We start from the raw sequence: 25,974 nt of genomic DNA on the forward strand, positions 1-25,974 counted from the left end.
TTAGTCGCTTAAAAAAAAAAAAAGAAAAGAAAAAAGAGAAAAGAAAACGAAAAAAAGCCTATACGAGGTCATTGCTAAAATAATGTTTTACATTTTCGGAGAGGACTTTTGGACTAACGAAAAGAGTTGGATTAGTTGAAAGGAGTTGAGTTTCTCTAAATTTCCACTCGAAATAAATAAACACACACACTCACACACATACATACACACACACACACATTTTCTTTTCTCGTCTTCTTAACGTTGGTCCAAGTAGCAAACAACTGTCGGAACGAACGAAGAAAAAGTTGTATTTTAATTGAATAAATTTTTTCACTTTAAAGAAGCGAGTGGCGCTGTAGTCGATTTCGCTTCGAAGATCTAACGCGATTACCGCGAAAATTGAAATCGAAACTCCGGAGGTTTCTTCTTCTCTCTCTCTCTTTCTCATTCATTCCGTCTATCTATCTATCTATCTATCTATCTATCTATCTATCTATCTATCTTCATCTCTCTCTCTCTCTTTCTCCTTCTCCCTCTCTCTCTTTCTCTCTCTTTCACACACCCGTGAAAAGTGATTAATTAGCCTTTCACCGAATACGTCCTATAACTTTTACGGAGACCCTTTGGTAAACTTGGCACGTTTGAGATGGGCTTCGTTAACTAACCTGTTTGTTTAATAGAATAGATATTCTAGATGGGTATTCGTTAAAACACAATCTGTTTGTTGTTTTAACCTTACACTGAATTAAAAATGGGCCACAAAATTGAACGTTCTCACATCGACTCACTTGTTGACTAACAATTACCTACTTACTTATTTTTTAAATCGATAAACGCGACTTTTATATAACGACCGACCATAATTTATCTCTATCTTTTTCATTTATTTTTTCTTGATTTAATTTTTTGTTCTCTCTCTCTCTCTCTCTCTCTCTCTCTCTCTCTCTCTCTCTCTCTCTCTCTCTTGCTCTAATGACCTTTTCTATTCTTTTCTTTTTTTTTCTTCTTTTCTTTTCTCTTTTCCTTCTTTCGTTTCCTTCTAAATTCTCTTTACCTTTTCTTTATATCTCTTCCGTTTTTCTTTTTTTCAATTTTTCTATTTCTCTCTCTCAGTCTCACTTTTTTCTCTCTTTCTCTCTCTTTCTCACATTGATTGTTCCCATTTTCCATTCCATTTTCTCTTTCTATCTTTCTTTCTTTCTTTCTTTTTTTCTTTTTCGCTTTATCCATTTTCTATTTCTCGCTTATGTTTCTATATTTTCGCTCATCTATTTTCTATTTCTCTCTCTCTCTCTCTTTCTCTTTGTGAATTCTTATTCTTTTTTTCCTTTCTATTTTCTTCTGTTTTTTTTTCCTTTCCATTTTCTTCTTATTTTTCTCATTTTATATATATATATATATATATATATATATATATATATATTCTTTATTTCTCTGTTTTGTTTCTATTATTTTACTTTTTCTATTTTTTATTTCCCTGTAGTGTTTTTCTTTCCCTCTTGTAACTCTTTCTCTCTCTCTCTCTCTTTCATATCTTATTCTCTTTTTTCGTTTCATTTTTTACTTTACTTCTTTTTCTTTCGTTTATCTATTTTATACTTTTCTGTTCTGTATATACTAATTTTTTTCCTTCCTCTTTTTTTTTTCTTTTTTTTCGCTTTTCGTTTTTATTATTATCATTATTCTTTTTTCCTTTCCCTTTTCTTCTTTTTATATTTTCTTCGTTCTCTTTTCTTTTCTCATTCTCCCTTCTCTTTTTTCTATTCTATATCTTTATCTATCATAGTTCTTTTTTATTATTATCTTCTATCTATTCTATATTATCTCTATTTATTATCTTCTACGATCAAATGCATAAATCAAAGTTAATAATCAAATCAAATATATTTATTCTCCTTTATATTTTCACGTTTTCTTCCATTTCTTTTTATGCCATTTTGAAGAAAGCTTCATTCGTAGATCAGAATAAGTTAATGAAAAAAAGAAATTGAATAATTAAAATATTGTTGTTTTTATTATAGTATTGCTATCAAATGTTGTAAGAATAAAAAAAAAGAAATAAAAAATCAGAAAAAGAAAGAGGGAGAGAAAGAAAAAAAAAAGTAAAAAATACATGCAATAGCAAATGAAATACATGCTAGTAACTTCTTATACGTACGTACGTACGTATGTACGAGTGTATTGTGTATTGTGTGTATATATGTATATATATGTACATGCATATGCATGTGAGATCGTAAATAGCATAGTTTGGTACTCGTTTAAAGGCGTTACTTTTTTCACGTCGGATATGCGTATCCATTTCCTAGCAGCACCATGACACTATACGCGTTTCGTTTTTCATGTTACATACATACGTCCCGAATTTTCCGATGAAAATTTATCGAATAGAAGCATCGAAAATAATCGTTCATATAAACGTATATATCCGGAATATAGTAATAAATATGAATAACGATTGAATGACACATTTGAAGAGATATTATTAAGAAACGTATTGTAATTTAGTTTTACCGTTGAAAACGAGAAATCAAAAATGAGAAATCCAAAGATCGTATTAACGTGTATGTACGTTCGATTTATCGATAATAAATACGAATATCATTTGAATGACATATCGAACAAATTTTATTAAGGATATATGTATAATTTAGACATATCGTTGAAAAGCGTAAAATCGCAAAATCAAGAATCTAAAAGTTTACATATGAAACGTGGCGAGTCATTCATCTCGAATTATTCTAATAAATTTTAATAGCATTTTAATGACACGTTCGATATTAAGTACATTATCAGAAAACTTTTCTCTCAATTTAGATCTATGATCGACAATCGGAAATCAAATATGAGAAATCTAATGATAATATTTAAAACGATTATCGTTTTATAATCAACATTAATCTTTATCACGAATTTCACATTAATGCAGGTCAGGTTTTGATCGAAGATTGCAAAAAAGAAAAAAAGAAAAAAAAGGCACGCGGTCGAAAAATTCACAGAGAAAAAGAAAAAACAAAAATACAAGCAAGCAAGAACTAGCGAACGAAAGAAAAAGAAGAATGAAGAAAAAAAAGAAAAAGAAAAAGAAAAAGAAAAAGAAAAAGAGAAAATGTGAACGTAAAAAATAATTTTCCTCAAATTCACGTGCCTTAACTCCCGTCTTAAGAATATCTATTCACCTATCCAAAACCAAACTCGTACTCTTCTCTTTTCTCTCTTTCCCTTCTCCCCCCCTCTCTCTCTCTCCTTCCTTTTTCTTTTTCTCTCTTCTTTTTTTTCCTTTTTATTCTTATTTTTTTCTATTTTTTTTTCCTCGATTGACTAGCTCGTGGAAGAAGGAGAGGAGAGTCGGTAGGTTCGCGTCGAGCTATGAAATTTGGTGGATTCGCGGGAGGCGCGCGCCGTCCGATCGGAAACGATTTGAATGCGATTTGAATTTTGAGTACACTCGCGAATTTGCATATGTAAACACGACGCGTCGCTGTGACGATGCACGGTATACACCCATCCACCCACTCATCTACATACACACACATCCTCGCTTACACATATACATACAGATATAGATACATACAGATACATACATATAGATACAGATACATACATATACACACGAATACACATTCGCCAACTCCCACGCACTCATCCACATTTACGCATACATCCATTTACGAACACACATGGGAACGCACATGCGATCGAAGAGAGGAACACGATCCCTATGAGCTCTTTACCTGGCCAATCCTCGTTCCCTACCTCTCCTCCATCTCTCTGATATAGGATTCGTTCCATTTGCTATGCCGCTACGAGGCTAATCTCGTGATTCGTGCTTCGGCCCACCGATTGATCCCTACAATTTTTTTTTTCTTCTTCTTTTTTCCCCTTCTTTCCTCTCTTTTCTTTCTTTTCTTTTCTTTCTTTTTTTTTTCTTCTCTCTCTCTCTCTCTCTCTCCATCGTTCTGTCTGTCGGTGTCTTTTTTTTCCTCGTTTCGTTTTCCTCCTTTTTCTGCTCCAACTTCCCCTCCTTTTTCTTTTTTCTTTTTTTACCATCGAAAGATCACCGCACGCGAAATTTATGCGTCTAGTCCAACAAACCCCCTTTTCTCGAGCTTTTCATTATTCCAGATCGATTTCGTATCTCTATTATCCTCGTAACTCTAATATCGAATATGTATGTGTGGCTATTTCGTTCTGTGCGTATCGACAACGTTTCGTTTATGCTTTTGGAATGTTTCGAATTTTTCTTTTTTCTTTTTTTTTCGTTTTTTTTTTCTTTCTTTTCTTTCTTTTTTTTCCGGATACGATCCTTTTTACTTTCGTTTTTGTTTTTATCGGTTAATGTAAAATTGTGAGTATTGAAGTTCTTTTTCTTTTTCTCTCTTTCTTTTTTTTTTTTTTTTTTTTCTATATGAGTATATGGATTATAATTATTTCGTATTATGGGAATCGACAATAGGTCCTTGATACTTGTTGAATGAAGTTTTCCTTCTTGCGTATATATAATTATTAATTCGTTCTTTTGGAATCAACATATATTTGGAATATTTAGAAATTGTAATTTCTTTTTTAGACAATCTTTCTTTTTTTCATTTAGTTTTTATCGGTTAATGTAAAACTCTGATTATTGAAGTTTCCCTATTTATTAGCATATATATATATATATATATATATATATATATATATATATATAATTATTTCGTTCATTATATTAATTATAATTCTCTCTTCTTTTTTTTTTGTTAATACCAAATCATTTTTCGTTAGACGTTCGTAGGTATATATAAATTTTGTTTTTTTCGAATTAACATAATTAATCACTACGAACGGAAGATTTCTTTTTTTTTTTTTTTCATTCTGAAAGATCATTTTTTTATTATTATCATTTATATCGTAAAAATCTACACGTAACATATACCGATGTACGAATGAAGGAGTATAAATTTTCTTAATAACGATACGTTGATCAATCGCAGTAAATAAAAATATTTGCCTTGTCTTACGTGAAGATCTACGACGAACATAAGCACTTATACGAAATGCATATATACTCTTTGTAACGTGATATATAAGGTAGATTAGATTAGGTTCTTAGAGTGTTTGATATCCATTGAATATTAAATTTGAAAGGAAGAAACCTAGATTGGGTTGGTGGATGAGATATTGCTAGAGTTACTTCGTCCCGAGAAAATCGATAGTTAGGATCGACACGTTTAACCCGGCACGCTATGGAATTTTAAAGGACGACAGCTCGTTAGCTAAATTAACGATCGTCCTTCTTGCAATATTCGATCAGGCTACCGCTTTGACCTAAGTAAAAGTCATCTTATAAGTTTTCACGAAAAGATTTTCTCAATTTTGCCGATGGGAAAATCTCACTAAGAGCGAACGAAAAAAGAAAGAAGATAAATTTTTATTCAATTTTCTTTTTTTTTTTTGTTTTCTTTTTTTCTTTTTTAAACAAAATTATTAAGAAACAAAATTTTCATATCGTTTATAAAAATCATTTTATTTATTATATATTTTATTATACATAAATAAAATTTGGTAATTCGATAGATTAATAATTTAGAAAATAAATGAAAGAAAATATTCGTGCGTTGAAATTACCAAAATAGAAAAGAATTATTTATACGTCAGTAATTTACGAGTTAAAAAATATTCCTACGTTAGTGACGTAAAAATAGAAAGAAAAAAAAAAACGTTTGCATGTAGCAATTTATAAATAAAAAAAAAAAAAAAAAGAAAAGAAAGAAAAATTCTAAAAAGATACGTTAATAATTTTAACGAGGAAATATTTCTATATCGACGATTTACAAATAAGAAAAAATTATTTTACACTCCTATATCAATAATATAAAAATAACTAAAATTTTAATAATTAATGACGATTTAACATTGCTTAGAAAAAACATTTATTCCCATAAAAAAAATTGAAATTTTTTACAGTATTAAGAAAAAAAAATATATATATATTAACAATTTTTTTTCAAATAGATGTTTCGTGGAACGTGGATACGATGGCCATTGCTATCAACGTTTTTATTGGGCTTCCATATATTCCTGGTGGTTGCCCAATGCGGATCTTCGATACAGGACAGACAAGAGAGTCAGGATAGACAAGACAAGTTAGCATTGTACAAGATCACTATGAGAACTTATTGGTCGAGAGCACGATTTCCACGACATTATCCTGAATGGAAACCTCCGGCACAATTCGGCAAACTTATCGGTAAGTAATATATATTTTATTATTCATTCGTGGCTCATTCTCATAATAAATTATTCTATAAACATAATAAATATTTTATTTAGGTTGATTATCGAACGAAAAAATAATCACGATATACAATATAATTTATATATACATATGTATATATATTTAAAAAAATTTTTAATATTTTATATATATTATATATAATAATAATAATAATAATAATAATAATAAAAATATTTTAATAATTTAAAAATAAAAAAATAGTTGTCTTAATATGTTAGGAATGAAAAGAATATATATATATATAATTCATATGTTAATAATTTGATTTTTAAATATTTATATGTTAGTAAATTTTTATTTTAATAATTTTTTTAATATATATACATGTATGTGTTTATATGTGTGTATATATATATATATATATATATATATATATATATATATATATATATAGAAGTGCGTATCCTATCACGCGTAACGTTAAATTCGATTCGAGGGAAAATTATATTGATATAGATTTTAATTCGACAAATTGTATCCCGATTTACGTTATGAGAATGATCATAATACGCATTCATTTTAACGAAACATATGATCGCATTAACGTCATCATTTTCAACCCCTTTGCTTACCCCCGTTCCCCTTATCCCCCGTTGTCGTCCCTTCCATGATCGTACAGATCCTATCATTATAATAACGAGGAATATTACGGAAACAATTTACGGCAAATTACGATGTGTGAAATCGTTGCTTTAAATATACGATATCGTATTTGGAAAGGAACATATGCCGATCTAGTCGATCGTTAGATCATTTATAAACGTAATGGAACACCCGTGTTTCTATCCTTAGTACCATATTAGCATAAAACATTGTTAATTGTTAGCGATCAGTTTCGAAACTATTGTCCCTATTCCTTTATATAATAAATTCTCAGGATCGTTCAAATTTGTTAGCCTTTAATAATACTATATTATTATTATTATGTTAATATTATTACCATTATGTGATATTTTTGAAACATATTATCTGGAACATCTGTTTGTCTTTAAATGATATACGTTAAATAATACATCTAATATGGTATCGTATTTAGATAATATAATTAATATACATATCTTAAAAAATATTTATTATATATATATATATATATATATATATATATATATATATATCTTATAAAATTATTTTTAATAAATGCTGACGAATGTTAAATTTTGTTAGCATTTTTTTTTTAATCTACTACTACAGCATTATTGTTATATCATTATAACATTATTATTGCTGTTGATATTACGAAATATTTTTGAAAAATTATATTTAATATATCTTAAAAAATATATTTCAAATAATATATCCCTGATATAATACAAACATATATCGTATCTAATATTAATTATATACCACATTTGAATAGTATACTCTTAATAATATATATATTTATTATTAGGAATATACTATTAGTAAACTATACTATTTATTATTAAAAGTATACTTATAGAATATTAGTATATATATTAATATTCTATACCTACATATTATTATTAACTATACACCATATTGAAATAATATATTCCCAATATACCAACATTAAAAAATTATATACATATATACACATACACTTATTTAAATATATATACTTAACAGTAGGTTTATTAATCTATGGTGAAATTTTGTCGTTGAAACCGAACGACGAGTTACCATGGTAAAGCGTTGCTTTAATCGTGCAATATTGTCAACTGCATCTATAGCGTTGGAAATACACGAGCGTTATACTATATACTACGATCAAGGACACGTTATATTCATGGTGGTATTCGTACCACCGTCACCATCATCACCACGGTCTACCCGAGTGATACATCATTTTGGACGTTTATTAAAATGCCTCGGTTAAATATTCAGAGACAATCGTGGAGACGATTTTGGTCAGGCTTCATTGCATTTTTAACAACATTTTTATTATTGTTTATATTGAGAAAAAAATATGTGTATTTTTTTTTTTGGATTTTAGGAAACATATGTTATATTTAGTTAAATATTAAATATTGAACGATCCGATATAAAAATGTTAATTATATGTTATATCTGTGTTCGATCTTTCGTTATAAATTAATCGATTTGTTAATAATTTATTTTAGTATATAAATTGGAGAAATAATTTGTATCTATGGGTTCCTTTTCTTTTTTTTTCCTCTTTTTTTTTTCGTTTAAGATCGATTTATTTTTCACTTTTCGTTCGATAACATCGACGAGCTACGATTTTTTAATTTTCTTTTTTTCTAATTTAATATTAACTCTGTCTTTATCTTTTTACAAAAAAATTAAGAAACAAATTGAATTTATAGATTTTTATCGATAAACGAAGTTATTATTATTTGATTAGATTTATTAACTTATTAGATCAGCTAAATTATTTCTCTCTCTCTCTCTCTTTTTCTTTCTTTCTTTCTCTCTATTTTTTCTTTCTCTTTTTTTTCTTTTCGTTCAGTAAAAATAAAATTAAGCTCAATTATTTCTATCAAATATAATTCACTTAAATTGATTAATAAATTCATTAACGCAGATATAACAACTCCAATGGATTAAATATAAATTTTTTTCTATGAGATAAAATTGGATTGAAATCTTTTTTTTTTTTTTTTTTAAATAATTCATTCTTATCGTCGAATATTAATTGTACGACTTTTATTAATATACATACATATATTTTCTATTTTGTGTTAAATATAATTCCGAAATATTCTATTGGAATATTCTATTGAAATGATAAGAGAACGTAGATACAAACGTACAATATGTAGGTAAATATTTCATATAGTTTTCTCGGTGAAGAAATAGTAAGAAATATCGATGTAGGGAATTTAGAGCTTGTGCTTCAGTACAGGGAATGCTTAGATAAGCCATAAATCGGTATGAATGGTAGGGCCATACTGTTATTTATGTTTCCTACGAACGCGAGAATAGCTTTCGTCTTTATATCTATACATATATGTATATATGCATATATATGTGTGTGTGTGTGTATATATATATAGATGTGTGTGTGTGTATATATATAGATGTGTATGTTACATCTCCCTTCCTCTCTCTCTCTCTCTCTCTCTCTCTCTCTCTCTCTCTCTACTGTTTCTTTTTCATTTTCATTTTCTTTTTCTTTTTTGGTGTAACGTATTTATGGCGAGGGCAAACTTAAGATTTTTGACCTTCGATCAATACGAAATGCGTTCACTTGGTCGATCTCCAAGAAAGAATTTAGACAGGAGTTTAGGTAAGAGTTTAGATAAGAAAAGATTTGTGGATGTGTATTAGTCACGTTGTCTTTTCTTTTTTCCTCTTTTTTTCCCTCTCATTTTTTGTTATTTTATTATTTTTCTTTGTTTCTTTTAAATTTCAAAATCTGACATATGCCTGATGATAAATCGAAAATAATTGTAATTATGAAAATATTGTAATATTATTTGAGTGACATCACTAGAAAAAAATTTCTTTATCTGTTTATTTTTTGATTTTCTATTGGTTTAATAAAAGGGGAAAATGAAAATTAAGATCATAAAGAAGTATTTCGATGAATTTGGACGATTGTAAAAACACAAAAAAAGTAATATAAATATGTAAACATATTTGTCTAATTATTAATATATCAGTATAAACATAATTATCAATCTAATTTTCTAATCGCATACACACACACACACACACACACATGCACACACACATGCACACACAAAGATATATATGAAATTATTTGCTTGTACATACATACATATACGTACATACACACACACATATATATATATATATATACATATATACATATAAAATATTTTTGTATTCTAATCTTAGCCTAATGAGACACCCAGTGTACTATGGAAGACGAGAAAGAGTAATTGGAGAAGTTGAGAATTATCGAAGCTCGTTGGGTTGAGTGGGACAGTGCAAAAGTGAGGGGGAGGGGGGGACGAGTAGAAAGTGCAGTGGTTGAGCTTGATGCGAATTTGAAATGTTTTCGGTCGTCTCCATACATACGCACGTGTACACATATGTGTGTGTGTGTATACATATATAATATATATATAGTGAGAAGTAGTCAGGTAGCACGCGAGTCTCTCCCTCTCTCTTCTCTCTCTCTCTCTCTCTCTCTCTCTCTCTCTCTCTTTCTCTTTCTCTTTCTCTTTCTCTTCTAGCTCTCCATAAATCCGCTTCTCGCCTCGTAAGTCTCCATAGTTTTGCACTTTCGGTTCCGCGTTTGCGGGACACCGAACATTTCCACCCGTTCTCACTCTTTCTCTGTCTGTCTCTCTCATTCTCTCTCTGTCTGCTATCCCCTCTCTCTTTCTCTTCAAATTCGAGTCGAATAAATCCTACAGTATACTATATATATATGTATATATATATATGTATGCACATACATTTATATATATATATATATACACACACACGTGTATATGTATATATAATACATATATATGCACGTATATATATGTATGTATGTATGTATGTATGTATGTATGTATGCATACACGTGTATATAGAAATTCTCTTTCTCTCTCTTTCTCTTTCCCTCTTTCTCTCTTTCAGTCTCTCAAACCTCGTAGCGTTCTTCTTTCGGGCACGTTCCATGCGAGACCTCAAATTCGAATTAGAAAGCAACTCGATGCCGAAATTGAATTTCGGTGAAGGCTGGTGCTCCTGGTGGTGCTGCTACTACTGCCTTCGACGATTCGCAGCCGATGCCGAGGAAGAAATTCTCTCTCTTTCTCTCTCTCTATCCGTCTGTCTATCTCCATCTTTCTCTCACTCTTTCTTTTTCTCGTCTCTCTATGCCAATGTCTTCTATCTCTCTTTCTCTTTCTATCCTTTTGCTTCGCGTCGAAAGGTACTCGAGTATGCGGAGAATTCGAATACAGAGAGAAAGAGAGAGAGAGAGAGAGAGAGAGAGAGAGAGAGAGAAGAAGGTTAGGTGGGGAATAAGGGGGAGAGGGGGAGGACTGGAGGGTGGGTAGGTACTTTCTCTACCATTCACAGGGTGACTCCTTTTATCTTCTCAGTTTTGTAAGACCGACCCTTAGCTACGCGACACTACTACTTCTTCGTCCTCTTTCTCTTCGTCGTTTCTCTTTCTTCCTATTTCTCTCTCTTTCTCTCTTTCTTTTTCTCTCTTTCTCTTTCTTTCGCTATTCCATTTCGTGCTCTTTGAATAAGACGCTTCACTTCTTCCTTCCCATCGTTCAAAGTTTGCTTAGATTAACCCTGGAATGTCGAGAGAACGAATTTGTATTTGGGATCCTTTTAAAAAAGAAAGTGGATGTGTGGATGTGTGGATGTATGTACGTTGTATGTAACTATAGGATTGATCGATGAGTTTTTTTTTATTGATAATATTTCAATTATCGATTCGAATTTCGTAAAGGATGATTTGATTTCGTTGGGGGATGATTGGTGATAAAGTATCGAACGTAAAGACAAATGTAATTGTACATTTTAATATTTTAAAGGAATAAGTTGGTGTCGGGATATTCTAGGAATATCGGATATGAATCGTTTATTTATAAATGTGAGTATTGAAAATATATAACGTCCGTTCTATCATTTATCAAAAATTTATCAAAAAAGATCTATCTAATTATGATAAATGAATTAAAATTTTAATTATATGAAATATATAAGTACAATTGGAGCATGATGATGCTATGTACGAAAAATGTATATATATATATATATATATATATATATATATATATATATATATGTATGTATGTATGTATGTATGTATGTATGCGTATATGTATTTTATTCAAATATTATTTTGATTGTTCAGAATTAATAAGCAAGCAGTCGATACGAATTAATTTTGTTTATCGATTTTATATTGAAAAATAAAGAAAAATCTGTTTGGACAAATGATATTTAACATTTTTATATATATATATTAATCCGATCACTAAAATTTAATATGTATGTATGCGCATGAATTATGTTTATTGTTAGTCAATATCATTCGATAAATATCGTAGTTATAATTGTTAGCCTAGTCGAAATTATCAATAATGTTACACAAATTTACGTTATATATTCTACAATATCGGATCTTTTAAATCGGATTAACGTGATCGTACGAGCACACCATCCGATCGTAACTTTGGCGATCATAGTCTTTACGATTTTTATTACAGACCGAACAGGAGATTTCACCGAATTTGTCGTTCTCGTTTAAATTCTACGTTTCATTTCTATTTATGATAATCCATTGAAGTATGAGTTGAAATTTTCTAATGGATTACAATCGATAAACTCTAGAGTATAAAATGCACTAAGATGATCTACGATATTACGAACGTCGAAAATTAAATCGTTGCAATAATTTCTTGTGATTGGTCGTAAATATATCTTTTTTTTTTACGTGTAATTATAAAGAAAAAAAAAAGAAGAAAGAAACGAAATCAATTAAATGGCGATCGAATTTGTAAATATGGCGGATAATAACGCGTGAGATTTCTTCGAGATTTTTGTTAAAACAAAAAAGAAAAAAGAAAAAGCAACAGAAAAAGGAAAGAAAAACGATGAAAATATAAAAAGATTCGAATGAAACAACGAGCTGACTGCCGTTGGTTTGGGGTTTGGGGTTTGAGTTGCGTCATGGGGAAGGAGGTAATGGTTATGAGATGAATCGTTACCGGTGCCATTACAACTTCGAGATTAGATTCACGAACGGTTTTAACGATTTCGTCGCGAGCGCGTATCTTTTAGGAAACGATCGTTTACGAAGTAGGAAAACGAATGTAATAAACGTCGAGAGTTTCCTATCTCTACGTTAATTTTGCATACAAATAAACGGGTTTCTATTTCTTTGGAAAAATTTATTCGTATTTCGGTAAGCCATTTTCTCGGAACGCGGGAAATTTGAATCTTTTTTTTTCTTTTTTTTTTTTTTGGTCTCCTCCTTTTTTTTTTTGTTTTAACTCCGAGTAAATCTCTAAAAGTCAGAGATAAATAGAAACGAAAGTATGAAAAAAGAAAAATTATTTGCAACGAACGTTTGTTCGTGCAATCGTTTAAAAATTGAAATATCATTAGCGTACGTATGTGTCTGTTCATTTTTTATAAAGCAATTAAAGAAAACTAAATATTTCAAAATCGCTTAAATCCAAATTTTCGTCATTACGTTGGTATAGTAAATATTTTAATATTATCGACATGGCTTTTAACGAATATTAAAATGTTTATTTATAAATAATTGGAGTGATAATTTCATGGAAGAAAAGTAGAAAAAACATTTTTTAATCCATTTACGCAAATACACCCACGCGCATATTTTGTCATTACAATATAAACGTATATATATATATATATATATATATATATATATATATATATACATATTACAATAATATTAACATATTAATTTATTAATAAATAAACAGATAATTAATTCCAATTTGAATAATAACAAATACGACGAATTTCAAATCAAGTCTTAGAAATGTGATTGAAAAATTATTATTATTATTATAGTTATCGTGAAATAAGTGAAAAAATGTCTACGTCTACGTTTCCCTTATGTTATATTTTTTACACATATACCGGGTGACGAGACGAACGAATCGAAAAGCGACAACACAATATTTAATCGAAAATCTTTTAAGTTCGTTCTAAGTTCATTCGTTCTACCCCAATTTCTCTTTACTATACGATCTATTACCACCACTCCTTTTTTTTTCCCTTAACCAATTCTCCCTTACCATTCTCCTTCGTCCTCGACCTTAACGCCGAATGACTTTTCTTGAATTCTCAAGCTAAACTTTATTCGCAAAGGAAAAGCTTTTTCGTTTGTATATATTCTGCGTGTACGGATGGGCGAGCACGTTCGATCGTTAACGGCTCGACTAATGGAATGGAATTCGCATTCTGGCCTCCTAAAACTCGTCTAACGGCTACCGCAGCAGTTCAACCTCTAAACCCTTCTACATAACCCACCGAAGTTATCTTCAACCCCGTATAAAGAGAATTCGTAAAATCGTTCGTTCTAAACGTTTCGTTTTTCTTCTTCGTTCTTCTTCGTAACCCCTTTGACTCTCCATCTCCTCGTCACTCACCCCTTTTTTTTTGTCCTTGATCTTTTTTTCTTTTCCCTTTTCTTTTTCTTTTTCTTCGTTCACCCTTCTGGCCTTGTTCTTTTTTTTTTTTGAATTTTCCTTTTTTCTCTCTTTTCTTTTTTTTTCTTTTTTTTTTCTAACGTCGTCTGCACGTTACCATTTAATCTGTGCTGCTAATTGGATTTAGAATAGAATTTGATTTTTGTTTTCTTTTTTTTTTGTTTTTGTTTCGTTTGTTTGATCGGTTGTTCCTATGTTTGTTTATTTTTAATGTCATTAGCACCGTCCCATTTAATTCGCGTCGCCTTGGAATTAGAATGGAATTTGATTTCTTTTTATTTTTATTTATGTGTCATTAATCGTTTAATCTGTTCTGTATTACATACGGTTACGGTGGAATTAGAAAGGAATTTGATTCTTTTCTTTCGTTTGTCTCTTTTTTTTTTGTTGTTGCTTTTTTTCTTCTTTTTTTTTTCTTTTTTGTTACGTCATTAGCATTACCATTTTAACTGATGTAATTAAAATGTTTCTCTTTCTTTTCTCTTTTTATGTCATTAGCATTACCATTTAATCTGTGCCGTGTTGGGATTAGAATGGAATTAGATTACTTTTCTGTTTTCTTTTTCGATGTCATTGGCATCACCATTTAATCTCTGCTTTTGCAGTTAGAATGGAATTTCATTGATTTTTTTTTCTTTCTTTTCATTTCTTTTGTTTTGTTCTAGATTTTTATTGGAGAAGTAATTTGTTAGTTTCCTTTTTTTTTAAGTGGTTTTTCAAAGATTTTTTTATGATTTATTCTTTCTCTCTCTCTCTCTCTCTCTGTCTATCGCTCTGACGTTAGGATTAAATAAAATTACTGAAATTTATAATTCTTTTTTGTTTATTTATTTGTTCATTATAACTAAGTAAATAATTTTTTTAATTATATATATAGTTGTTAAAATATATAACCAACATTAATTTCATTTATTTTAATTTAATTCGCAATAGTGAATTATGAGCATAATGTCGGACTGGTAATTCCCGTTTTTGTAATTAGACAAAGTAAGTAATTAAATAAACAAATAAACAAATAAATAGCTAAATAAATAAATTATCATAAATATTATTATTAGATGTGTAATAATTTCATTTTTCCCATTTTTTTTTTTTTTAATATTAAACAGATCATTGTTATTTTAATATTTTTTAGAATATAACATTTATATATAATTACATATATAATTAATATCTAACATTTCATAAATATAACGTCAACCTAAGAAATTATCTTAGACACACACGCACATACAAACTTATATATTCATTTCAAATATTTAACATCGAATTATATTAATCGACATCAATAACACAATCTTTTCTTCATCCCTTAATAATCCTTACAAACCTTATCGTTATTGTTTCGAATAAATATAACATTTTTCTTTTCCTCCTCCTTTTCTTCTCCCTTTTCTATTATTTCATTTACGTTCGTATTTCTTGCCACTCTCTTCGCTTTTTATTTTCTTTTTCTTTCTTTCTTTCTTTCTTTCTTTTTTTCATTCTGTAACGAAGGGATGCTTGGTTTAATTCGATTTTTTTCTTTCTCTACATCCTCTGCCGTCACTATTTCCCTCTCAGCACACACTCATGGAGTTCCTCTTCCTCTTACTCTTCCTTCCTTCCTTCCTTCATGTTCTTTTTTTTCTCCCTTTTTTTTCGAGCTAGCTTACCCTCTTTGAACATATACACACACACACACACACATATATATATCTATGTGTTTGTGTGTAAGTATCTCTCTCTCTCTCTCTCTCTCTCTCTCTCTCTCTCTCTCTCTCTCTCTCTCTCTCTCTCTCTCTCTCTCCTTCCCTCTCTCTGTCTTTGTCTGTCTCTCTATGGACGTCGAGATTGAAGTAAAAACGTCGACGGTCACGTAGGACATTTCCGGATTTCTCCAGCCAACGCTAGGGTCCTGAAGGGACACAGGATAAAAGTCCTGCAGTTCCTGTCTATTTATGATGTCCCGCACTTGCGTGAATTCTCCTTGCTCTGTTCGTTCGTCTATTTTGTTCCATGATGTACGTGAGCTCTGTACTTTTATCCGTCCCTTTCTCTCTCTCTCTCTCTTTTTCTCTTTTTCTCTCTCTATATTTTTTTCTTTTTTTTTTTCTTTTTTTCTTTTTGTGCGAGGAATCGACGATAAGCTCTTTCCCTTTCAGCCTTTTGTTCTTTATCTCTACGTACGTAATTACTTCCATTTTACTTTCTTTGTATACTTTAATTGGAATTGATCAACAAGTATCGTCGTTGTATCTTCATTCGAAAAAAATATAATAGGAAATTTCTAATGGAAAATATATTAATGATATAACGCAATGCGAAAATGTTTCTTCCGTTTCATTTGAAAATATCGATAGAAGTTGACGGTTCGATAGATTTCATTTTTCTTTTCTTTTCTCTTCTTTTCTTTTTTTCTTCTTTTTTTTTTTTTTTTTTTTTTTGAACGTGATAGTTACATCGAAAGTTTAATAGAAATTTTTCGTTTTCTTTTTGTTTTCTTTTTGGTTTTTTTTTTTTTCAGGAGGTATATATACTTGCATAGAAAAAATTTAATGGAAAATTTGCGATGGATATTTTATAGTAAACTTTTCAAATATATTGATAATTTTTTTAGGATATGTTTCATAAAAAATTTTGATCGAAAATATCTAGGATAGAAAAAATTATTTGAAATATAATAGAAAGAAGAAACTTTCAAACGTGAATATATTGTAAATTGAATAGAAAAATTTCGATAGACAACATTGAAAAATTTACTAGAATATCTTCTAGCAATAATTATCGATAATTTCGTAGGAGATTTTTTCGAAAAAAATTGTATCCTAATATTCCTAAAATTGCGAATTTTATCGTTAAATTTTAAGTAAAAGCAGAAAAAAGAAGGCAAGTAGGATGGAAAGACTTTCATTAACGAAAAAAAATGTTCAGAAATATTGAATCATGGTATACTGAATTGCTGATTAAACATTAATCCAATTTTTTGTATTTACAATTATTTTGTATTAAGACATTGTTTCATATATATATATATATATATGTGTGTTATTAATTATTTTAATAACATATTTTACGAATATTTTAAACAATAATTGCATTAATTGTTACAAATATTAACTAAATTATTTTATTAAATATAAAAACAAAATTTTGTATGAAATTTAAACAATCAATTATTATAATAATAATATACACACACACAGATATATATATATATGCATGCATGTATGTATGTATGTATGTATGTATGTATGTATGTATGTATGTATATATGTATGTATGTATATATGTATGTATGTATGTATGTATGTATGTATAATCAGGCTCTTTATAGTCATTTTTTCTTATTTCTTTTTCGCTTGTACCATAAAATAGAAATTTAATAGATTTCAGAAGAGTCTACGAAGAAAAAATATTCAAAGAACATTTAAAAAGTGATTTAAGTAGGCGTTTAAGAAACATGAGAGACAGACCGTAGTTCGTGAACGACTACTTGGAAGGGAGTTTCTTTTGTTTACAGTCGGACACTTAGTCGATCGATAGTTCCAGAGAAGTTTCTCGAATTCGCAAGGAATTTGAATTTGGCGCGAGACGTGGGCTTTGGGTGGGGTTGGCGACGAGTGTTGGAGTAGGGGGAGGTAAGGGTGAGAAATTGGTGGTATGAGTTGGCCAACGAGTTTTAGCGATTAAGAAGGTACTATGGTAACGAGTCACTACGACGTCCATTTTCGTCTTCTAACGAGGAGAAAACAAAAGGACAATAATTTCGTAAACGTGCGCCGACTATCGAAATAATATACTTAATTTCGTCTATTTCGTAACACAATTCTTGAATTGCAATTCTAGATAAATTATTTTATTAAGAAGAACGATTTAATTAATTAGAAGTAATCGGGTTTATAATTTTTTAATTTGTTTTGATATACATGTATATGTATTATATATATATATTTTTTTGTATAGTTAAGGACGATTATTAAATTGACGTAAGATGTTGTCAATGATACACTTTAATATTTTTGTTTTATTTAATTCAATTGATCTAATAATTTTTTTCTTTTTTTATTTATTTAACTCATTTTTATAATCAGTAATGTTTCTAACTAATCTTCGATTATAATCAAATTTAATCGATTTTTATATATATATATATATATATGTTTATAAATAAATAAAACAAAAATAAGAAAAAGAGATCAACAGCACATTGTAAAAATCTAAGGGAAGTTGATACGACGGCCATTTAGAAATGATCGAGCAATTTTATATTTCATTGAGAAATGTAAGTTTTGAACTTCTCCCTACCTTATTCCCTACTCCTTTCTCTCCCCTTTACCCACACCCCCAACAAACAAATAAAAATATCCACCAAATAAAAGCGATAATAAAAATTTTATGACTCGAAAGAAGTAAAATTCCTGTTCCTCTATGTCGTTTAATAAATATCCATGGGGGTGATTGTACAACGATCGTTGTTTTAAAATTCAAACTTCATCCTCTTTCTATCGTCGTTCGTAAAGATGAGAGAAGGAGGAGAAGGAAGGGTAGGAGGAGGAGGGGTAGGAGGAGGAGGAGGAGGAGGGGGAAGAGAAGGAGGTAGATAAGCATGAGACAAGGAAGAAGCGCCCTTTAAATTAATTTCGAAGTAGTTTAAAGGGGAGAAATTCCTGCTTTTAGAGTTTTCGCGAATACGAGTAAAAGAATGGTAGAGATGGTAGAATAGTGGTAGAAGGGGTGGTGAGGGTGGTCGACAATAAACCGTTCTATCTATCCTTTTTCGTCATCTTTTAGAGTATCTAATCTCGATACTTAAAACTTATATACTTACATACATTTTTTATTATTTTTTTTTTAACTTTTATTTGTATTTTTATTTATTTATTCTTTTTTATTCTTTTAATCGATTTCTTTTAGTCGAGAGTTTTCTTTTTTTGCTTTCTATTTATTGTAGTAAATTATTATTATCTTATTAGTGAATTCTCTTGATTTTCTTCTTCTTCTTTTTTTGTAGATAATATATCAAAATTTTTTTATGGTTTAATACATATTTTTTTCACAAATACATATATATATATATATATATATATATATTTCTTATTTTTATGTAAGAATAAGAAAAATAATAATAACAACAGATAATAATAATTTAATAATATATTACTCTTTCAATCTCTGAAACTTTATCAGAAAACTATGATAAAAGTTATCAAAAAAAAAAAAAAAAAAGAAAAGAAAAGAAAGAAAAAAGAAAAAAAATTATTTTCCATTAATGCGATACAAAATAAAAATCGTCCGACTATTTCAACATCGCATTTCGATTATTACAATCTTTTAACCGTACCTCCAATATTCTAACATTTACACAACATGCATATATTATTCCATTGTTCCATTAATAACGGCGCAAGAGTCGGTAATAAATTCAACCGAGGGCGAAAGAAGAAAAGAAGAAAAGAAAGAAAAAAAAAAAGAAAAGAAGGAAAGAAACAACTTCTGTTTCTTGGACGTATAGATGAAAAAAAGTCGCAGCAATAATTTTAAAAATTCCTTTTTACTTCGTGATAAAATATCTCATATACCATTGTCGAAAAAGAAGACGAAAAAAAAGAAAGAAAGAAAGAAAGAAAGAAAGAAAGAAAGAAAGAAAGATAGAAGAAGAAGAAAAAGAAAAAAGCAGCAGCAAATGGATTTAAAGAAGAGAGAACACGAAGTTTTTCTAGTTTCTCTCTCTCTCTCTCTCTCTCTCCCTCCTTTACGAAGGACGACAATTCAAAACAAAGCGAAGAAAAGGGGTGGTGTGGGAGTGGGGAGTGAAAAAAAAAACAAAACCAAACAAAACCAAACAAGCTTTTCCTCGACGGTAGTAGTAGTATTCGCACGCGGTAGACGCGGAAGAGCCGCAGCGATTTTTTTTCAAGTGATCTCTCTCTCTCTCTCTCTCTCTCTTAACGTCGCGCAAATTCGCGAGAGTACACTTTTTATTTTCTCGAGGAAAGCTCGCGAACTCTCGAGCTACCCTTTACCGCATCCCACCCTACCCCTTTACCATCCATTCGTATATGACGCAAGTGTAGTGAGAGAGAGTGGGATGGTGGTAGCGAAGAGAGTATTAGGACTATGAGGAGGGAAGAAAGAGATGGAGGGGAGAAGGAGGAGGAAATAGAGTGGGGGTAGTAGGGGGTGGTACATGTTCGTGAAAGTTCTCGCACATCGATGCGCTTTTTCGTGTCGTCGCTAGACGTCGAAGAAGATAAGGAAAAGAAGACGACAATATACGACATGTTTGTTGCGTCGTCACGGATCATCATCTCTCTTTCTCTCTCTCTCTCTCTCTCTCTCTCTCTGTCTCATACACACACACACATATATATATATATGTACAGATAGGTACACACGTATACGAAATATATTCTACGAAAAAGAAAACGAGAAGAATCGGTAGAAACTTGTGTCGGATTTAAAATAATGGGGTGAAGGGTGGATGAGGGTTGGGTGGGGATGGGTTCAAGGTAGAAGAAGAATTTTTCGTCACCGTCAGAATTTTTTTTTCTTTCTCTCTCTTTCTCTCTGTTTGTTTTTCTGTCTGTCTGTCCGTCTTCGTCTATTTTTCTATCTTTCTTTCTTTTTTCTTTCTCGTTCTCTCCCGTGGATGCAACCCAGTCGCGAGCGCAGTTTCTAATTATTCTTCACTCGAGACGCTCGCACGACGTACCTATGTATGTACGTGCTTCTTGTTATTTCTCTCTTTTTTATTTATAGTCTAAAGAGAAAGAGAGAGAGAGAGAGAGAGATGCGTGAAAGTGGTATGCGTGTGTTCCGCAACCGACCAACGGAAGGAAAGAAGCGAGACAGAGGGTTCGTGTATTTTTAGTCGCACATGTACATATACACGTACATTCACATACTAACTAACACTAACGTGTATACGCATATATTACACGTCCGATACATACGCGTACATTTACTTATTACATGTATGTTCCCTTATATACACGCACGTACATTTACATACATATATATGTACTCGTATGTCGTGTAAATACACACACACACAGATATATGTATATATATATATATATATATATATATATATATATATATATAGTTATATACATTTGTATATAATTGTGTATACATACTAGTACAGTGGCGTATATATTCGTACATATAAACATATCTATTCACGTCGAATTCGATCGCAAAAATGGAGAATATATCGAAGAGAAATGGATCGATTTATTCGTTTAATACTACTTCGTTTAAACTTCTCTATTTCCCAAATGATTTCTTTTCCAATCGATTCGAAACGATTCGATTTATTATTCCCTGCTTGTAATTATTCTCCTGTATATTACGTAATTCCGGGACATTTTCCGTTTGTTGAAATCGTACTTTTGCGGTGGAAGAACCGTGTCGCGATAATTAATGTCGCATTACGGATGACTCGAGAAGAGAAGCTTCTTCTTTCGAAGAGAGGAGAAATGCATTTTCTTTCTTTTTTTCTTTTCTCTCTCTTTCTTTTTTTTTTTTTAATTTTTTTTCTTTTCTTTTTTTTCTTTCTTCTCTTACGTTTCCTCTTTCTCGCATTCCTCACGTCAGCTGCGCCGAGTGCGTTCCATTTTCGGACAATTCTCTATGAAATTCTTTTACATAAGTGCGCTTTAGCTTCGCGGTAAAAATGCTCTGATATATTTATATATATATATATATATATATATATATATATATGTGTGTGTGTGTGTGTGTGTGTGTGTGTTCTTTTTTTTGGAGAGACGAAAAATGTTTAGAAAATTATTAGATTCTTCTCGCGTGATATATCATAAAAAATCTATTTAATATATATATTGTATATATATATAAAAAAAATAAATATATATATAAAGAATTTTCTTGCTATAGAAAATAAAATGACATATATTTTTCTTAATATCAAATTTAAATCATTATAAAATTTATTTATTCAATTATTTTAATTTCTTATTGATTCATCGAGTACGTTTAATTACGTTAACTTCTTTAATTCGTTTAATTCGTTCATTTGTATCTACGTGTATGTTACAAAAATTATTTAATAAATCAAATTATTTGTTCGTTATATTTTCGAATAATAATAATAATAATAATAATAATAATAATAATAATATTAATAAAAGTAATTATTATTTTTAATGAAATTCTTTTAAATATCCCACGTTTCACGTATCAAAGTGTTCTCTGTTATATCCTCCATGAAAGTATTTGATTAAAATACTTTAAATGTTCGAAAATTTCTTAGATATACTCTTAGATCTATTCAAATTTATTATAACATATCTTCATTGAATTACTTCCAAAATGATATATGGTGTTACTTGATTTTCTATCCTTTTTTTTCTTTTTCTTTTATTTATTTTTTTCTTTTATTTATTTTTAATTTCAAATCGCTGCCGTTTTAATAATATTTTGTTTATTGCATAAATTAATTTATTAAAAATTTATTGTCTCCGTTAATTTGTTATGAATATTCGAGTTAAAGTGATTTACTTAGAAATTCGTTTGCTTTTGATCAACGATCGCTTGTTTTCCTTTCGAAGAGCCCACGTCAATCCGTTTACCGAAGATAACAGGAAGCACTTGACGGGAGGAAACGATGTCGGCATAGACCGAAAAAGAGGTTGAGCAATTTTTAGTCACCCTTTTCGTAGTTTCTTTCATCTTTTTCTATATGGATATTTTATTCGTCATGTAACTTAATACAACTTGTATTATTAACTTCTCGTCGCTACAAATCAATCTTTAATTCTTTTTATTTTATTTTATTTCTTTTTTTTTCGTGTCTTTTATCGTGTCTAATACGAAAGAATTGCTTTAATGTGACGTTTACTATAAAGTATCGTAATTACAGTTTATAATTATAGTGAATAAAATATAATATGAAAAGTAGTATGAACAGAAGCGAAATATAAACTATATTATAATTTAACTAAAATTTAATTATAAATTGTATTATATACAATATATAGTATAATCTAATTATACATATATTAAGTATAATTTGTATTGAAAAAAATAAACAAAACAAAAAAATTACATACATCCAACATTTAGGATACATATAAACTAACAATTGAATTAGTAATTATAAAATAAATAAATTAAAATTTGTATAATATAAATCTCTTGACTTCAACAATTAAATAAATTTTCCTTATTACATTTAAATTATATTGAAAAAACAAATTATTATTAATTACAATCCACATGAAAATTGTAACAATTTCTCAGATACATAAATTTATATACCGTATATATGTACGTATAATATATTATACGTATATACATATATACATATATACATAAATATATGTACCTACATGTATACATATACACAATGTATTACCATACTGGAAACGTTTGTATACATACATACATACACAAACACATACATACATACATACATACATACACAAATACATACATACATACATACATACATACATACATACATACATACATACATACATACATACATACATACATACATACATACATACATACATGCATGCATGCATGCATGCATATATATATATATAGATAGATAGGTATTTAGGTATACACGTATAGGCATTTGACCTATCGGAACAATCCCTGTCTCAACTAATGATTAACGCGTGCCAATCAGCAATAGCTTAGCATCACGAGGGTTCCTCGGGTTCTCCTCCATGCCATTAGATCGAATCGTTCATTAACATCGTACGAAACACTCGAGTTTACTCAGAATCAACATTATCCGTTTATTATTCGTTGTTTTGATAGGCCAGTTATTGTCATTTCGTATAAAACTTATTTTCGTTAAATATATCTATATATTTGTTAATACAATATAGATACACGATATGGCGCAGGACATACGAGATGATTTTTTAGACAGAAAAATATATCCGATTTCATTTTTGTTATCTGTTATCTGATGTAGCTTTTTTAGCTTCTTTCTTTTTTTCTGTTTTTTTTTCTTTCTTCTTTTTTTTTTTTTTTTTTAAGAATAATTATGGATCATTATGAGTAATAACTAGGAATAAAAATGTACTCGGATATTATTGTTTGTTTTTTTTTTATTTGTTTTTTAAACAAATATAAAGAAGTATAAATTATTTAGAAAGTATATATACGATATTAAACGACGAGTGTATTAATAAAAAAATATTTATAAATAATTCTTTTGCCTGCCTGTGTGTATACATATATATTTTATATTTTACACACACACACACGTGTATATATATATATATATATATATATATATATATATACATATATATATTTGTCATCAATCTCTAGTTTGTTTACAATTTTTTTATTAGTCACGTTATCGATATTAGAATCATTTGCGAGAAAGCACAAGAATAACCAACGATATTATCGATTGTGGTGGCGTTGCTACGGTGTAAACAGGTACGAAAGCCATTTCTTGCTTGCCTGGTCGCATCGCTTGCATTTATGCCTATGAATAATAATATCATTTACGATGATATCAGGGAAAACGAACGATACGTTAATAAAAATTTGCGTTTGATGTGCATGATTCTTTTTTCACTGTATCATTACGTTCACTCGTTCTCAAATTATTTTCGATCGTAATTATTATTCAGCTGTGTTGTCGTTTATAAACTGAAAAAAGAAAAATATATGTATATACGTACGTATATTATCTTTTCCGAACTTTGAAATTTGTATTGACACGTTACATCATTTTTTTTTTTTTAATCATTAATAACTATCGTAAAATATAAATAATTCTTATTTAACGATAAAAATCGTTCTTGGTAAAAAAAAAAAAAAAAGATTTCGTTCACAGTCATTTCAACTGGAAAAGATTCCGTCATTTAATTACGATCAATAATGATCTCGTTATTACTATTAATCGTGACAATGATTATTAATAATGATAACAAATTTTCACCTCATTATTAAAGATCATTAATAACGATTCAACTATTATTAATCATTCTAAAATGATTATTAATAATGATTCTGAATTTTCAATAATTACGAAAAAAAAGATTCCTTCTACTCTTTTTTTTCTTTCTTTTTCTTTTTCCTTTCAACTTTGTACCAACGAAATTGTTAAAGATACAATATAGATTTTACTTAATTGTTGGAACTTCAAAGCTATCGACGATCGTCATTATCAGAGATAGCAACGATAACGACAGATTCTCTCGATAGGATATTCTCTTTCTTTTTTTTCAAATTTTTCTTCTTTTTTTTTCTCTCTCTCTCTTTCCTCTCTTGCATCTTTTGTAAAACGATTCCAATCCTTAATTTCCCAAATGAGTTCTATACGATTATATCCGAGCTTGATAAAGTACCGCGAAAGGATATAAACAATTAACTCGATAATTGTTAGAAAGGTACATACGTAATCGCAATAATTATCAAGAGAATTGCTTGAAATTGGAAAAGAGAGAAATAGAGAGAGAGAGAGAGAGAGAGAGAGAGAGAGAGAGAGAGAGAGAGAAAGAGATCACCGAGGTCGTCGAGGGTTATCTTCTTTGAATATGCATCGTTGCATATCGTCGGATGTAGACAGAAACAAGTGGTAAAAGAAGGGTGAATAAGAAATTACGAGATATAGGGAGTAAGCTTAAAATGGGAATG

At 29.4% G+C, this 25,974-nt stretch overlaps 1 protein-coding gene across 2 annotated transcripts in view; it reads left to right on the forward strand.

Moving 5' to 3' along the window:
• LOC127062864 (uncharacterized) overlaps positions 1 to 25,974 on the forward strand; it is a 250,092-nt gene that overhangs the window by 9,182 nt on the left and 214,936 nt on the right. For both annotated transcript variants that reach the window (XM_050991800.1, XM_050991799.1), the window contains exon 3: positions 5,977 to 6,211. In XM_050991800.1, the coding sequence (XP_050847757.1) occupies positions 5,977 to 6,211 (235 nt within the window). The remainder of the gene's footprint in view (positions 1 to 5,976; positions 6,212 to 25,974) is intronic.

The sequence above is a fragment of the Vespula vulgaris genome, chromosome 3 (genome assembly GCF_905475345.1).
Source record: "Vespula vulgaris chromosome 3, iyVesVulg1.1, whole genome shotgun sequence".
NCBI classification, from domain to species: Eukaryota; Metazoa; Arthropoda; class Insecta; order Hymenoptera; family Vespidae; genus Vespula; species Vespula vulgaris.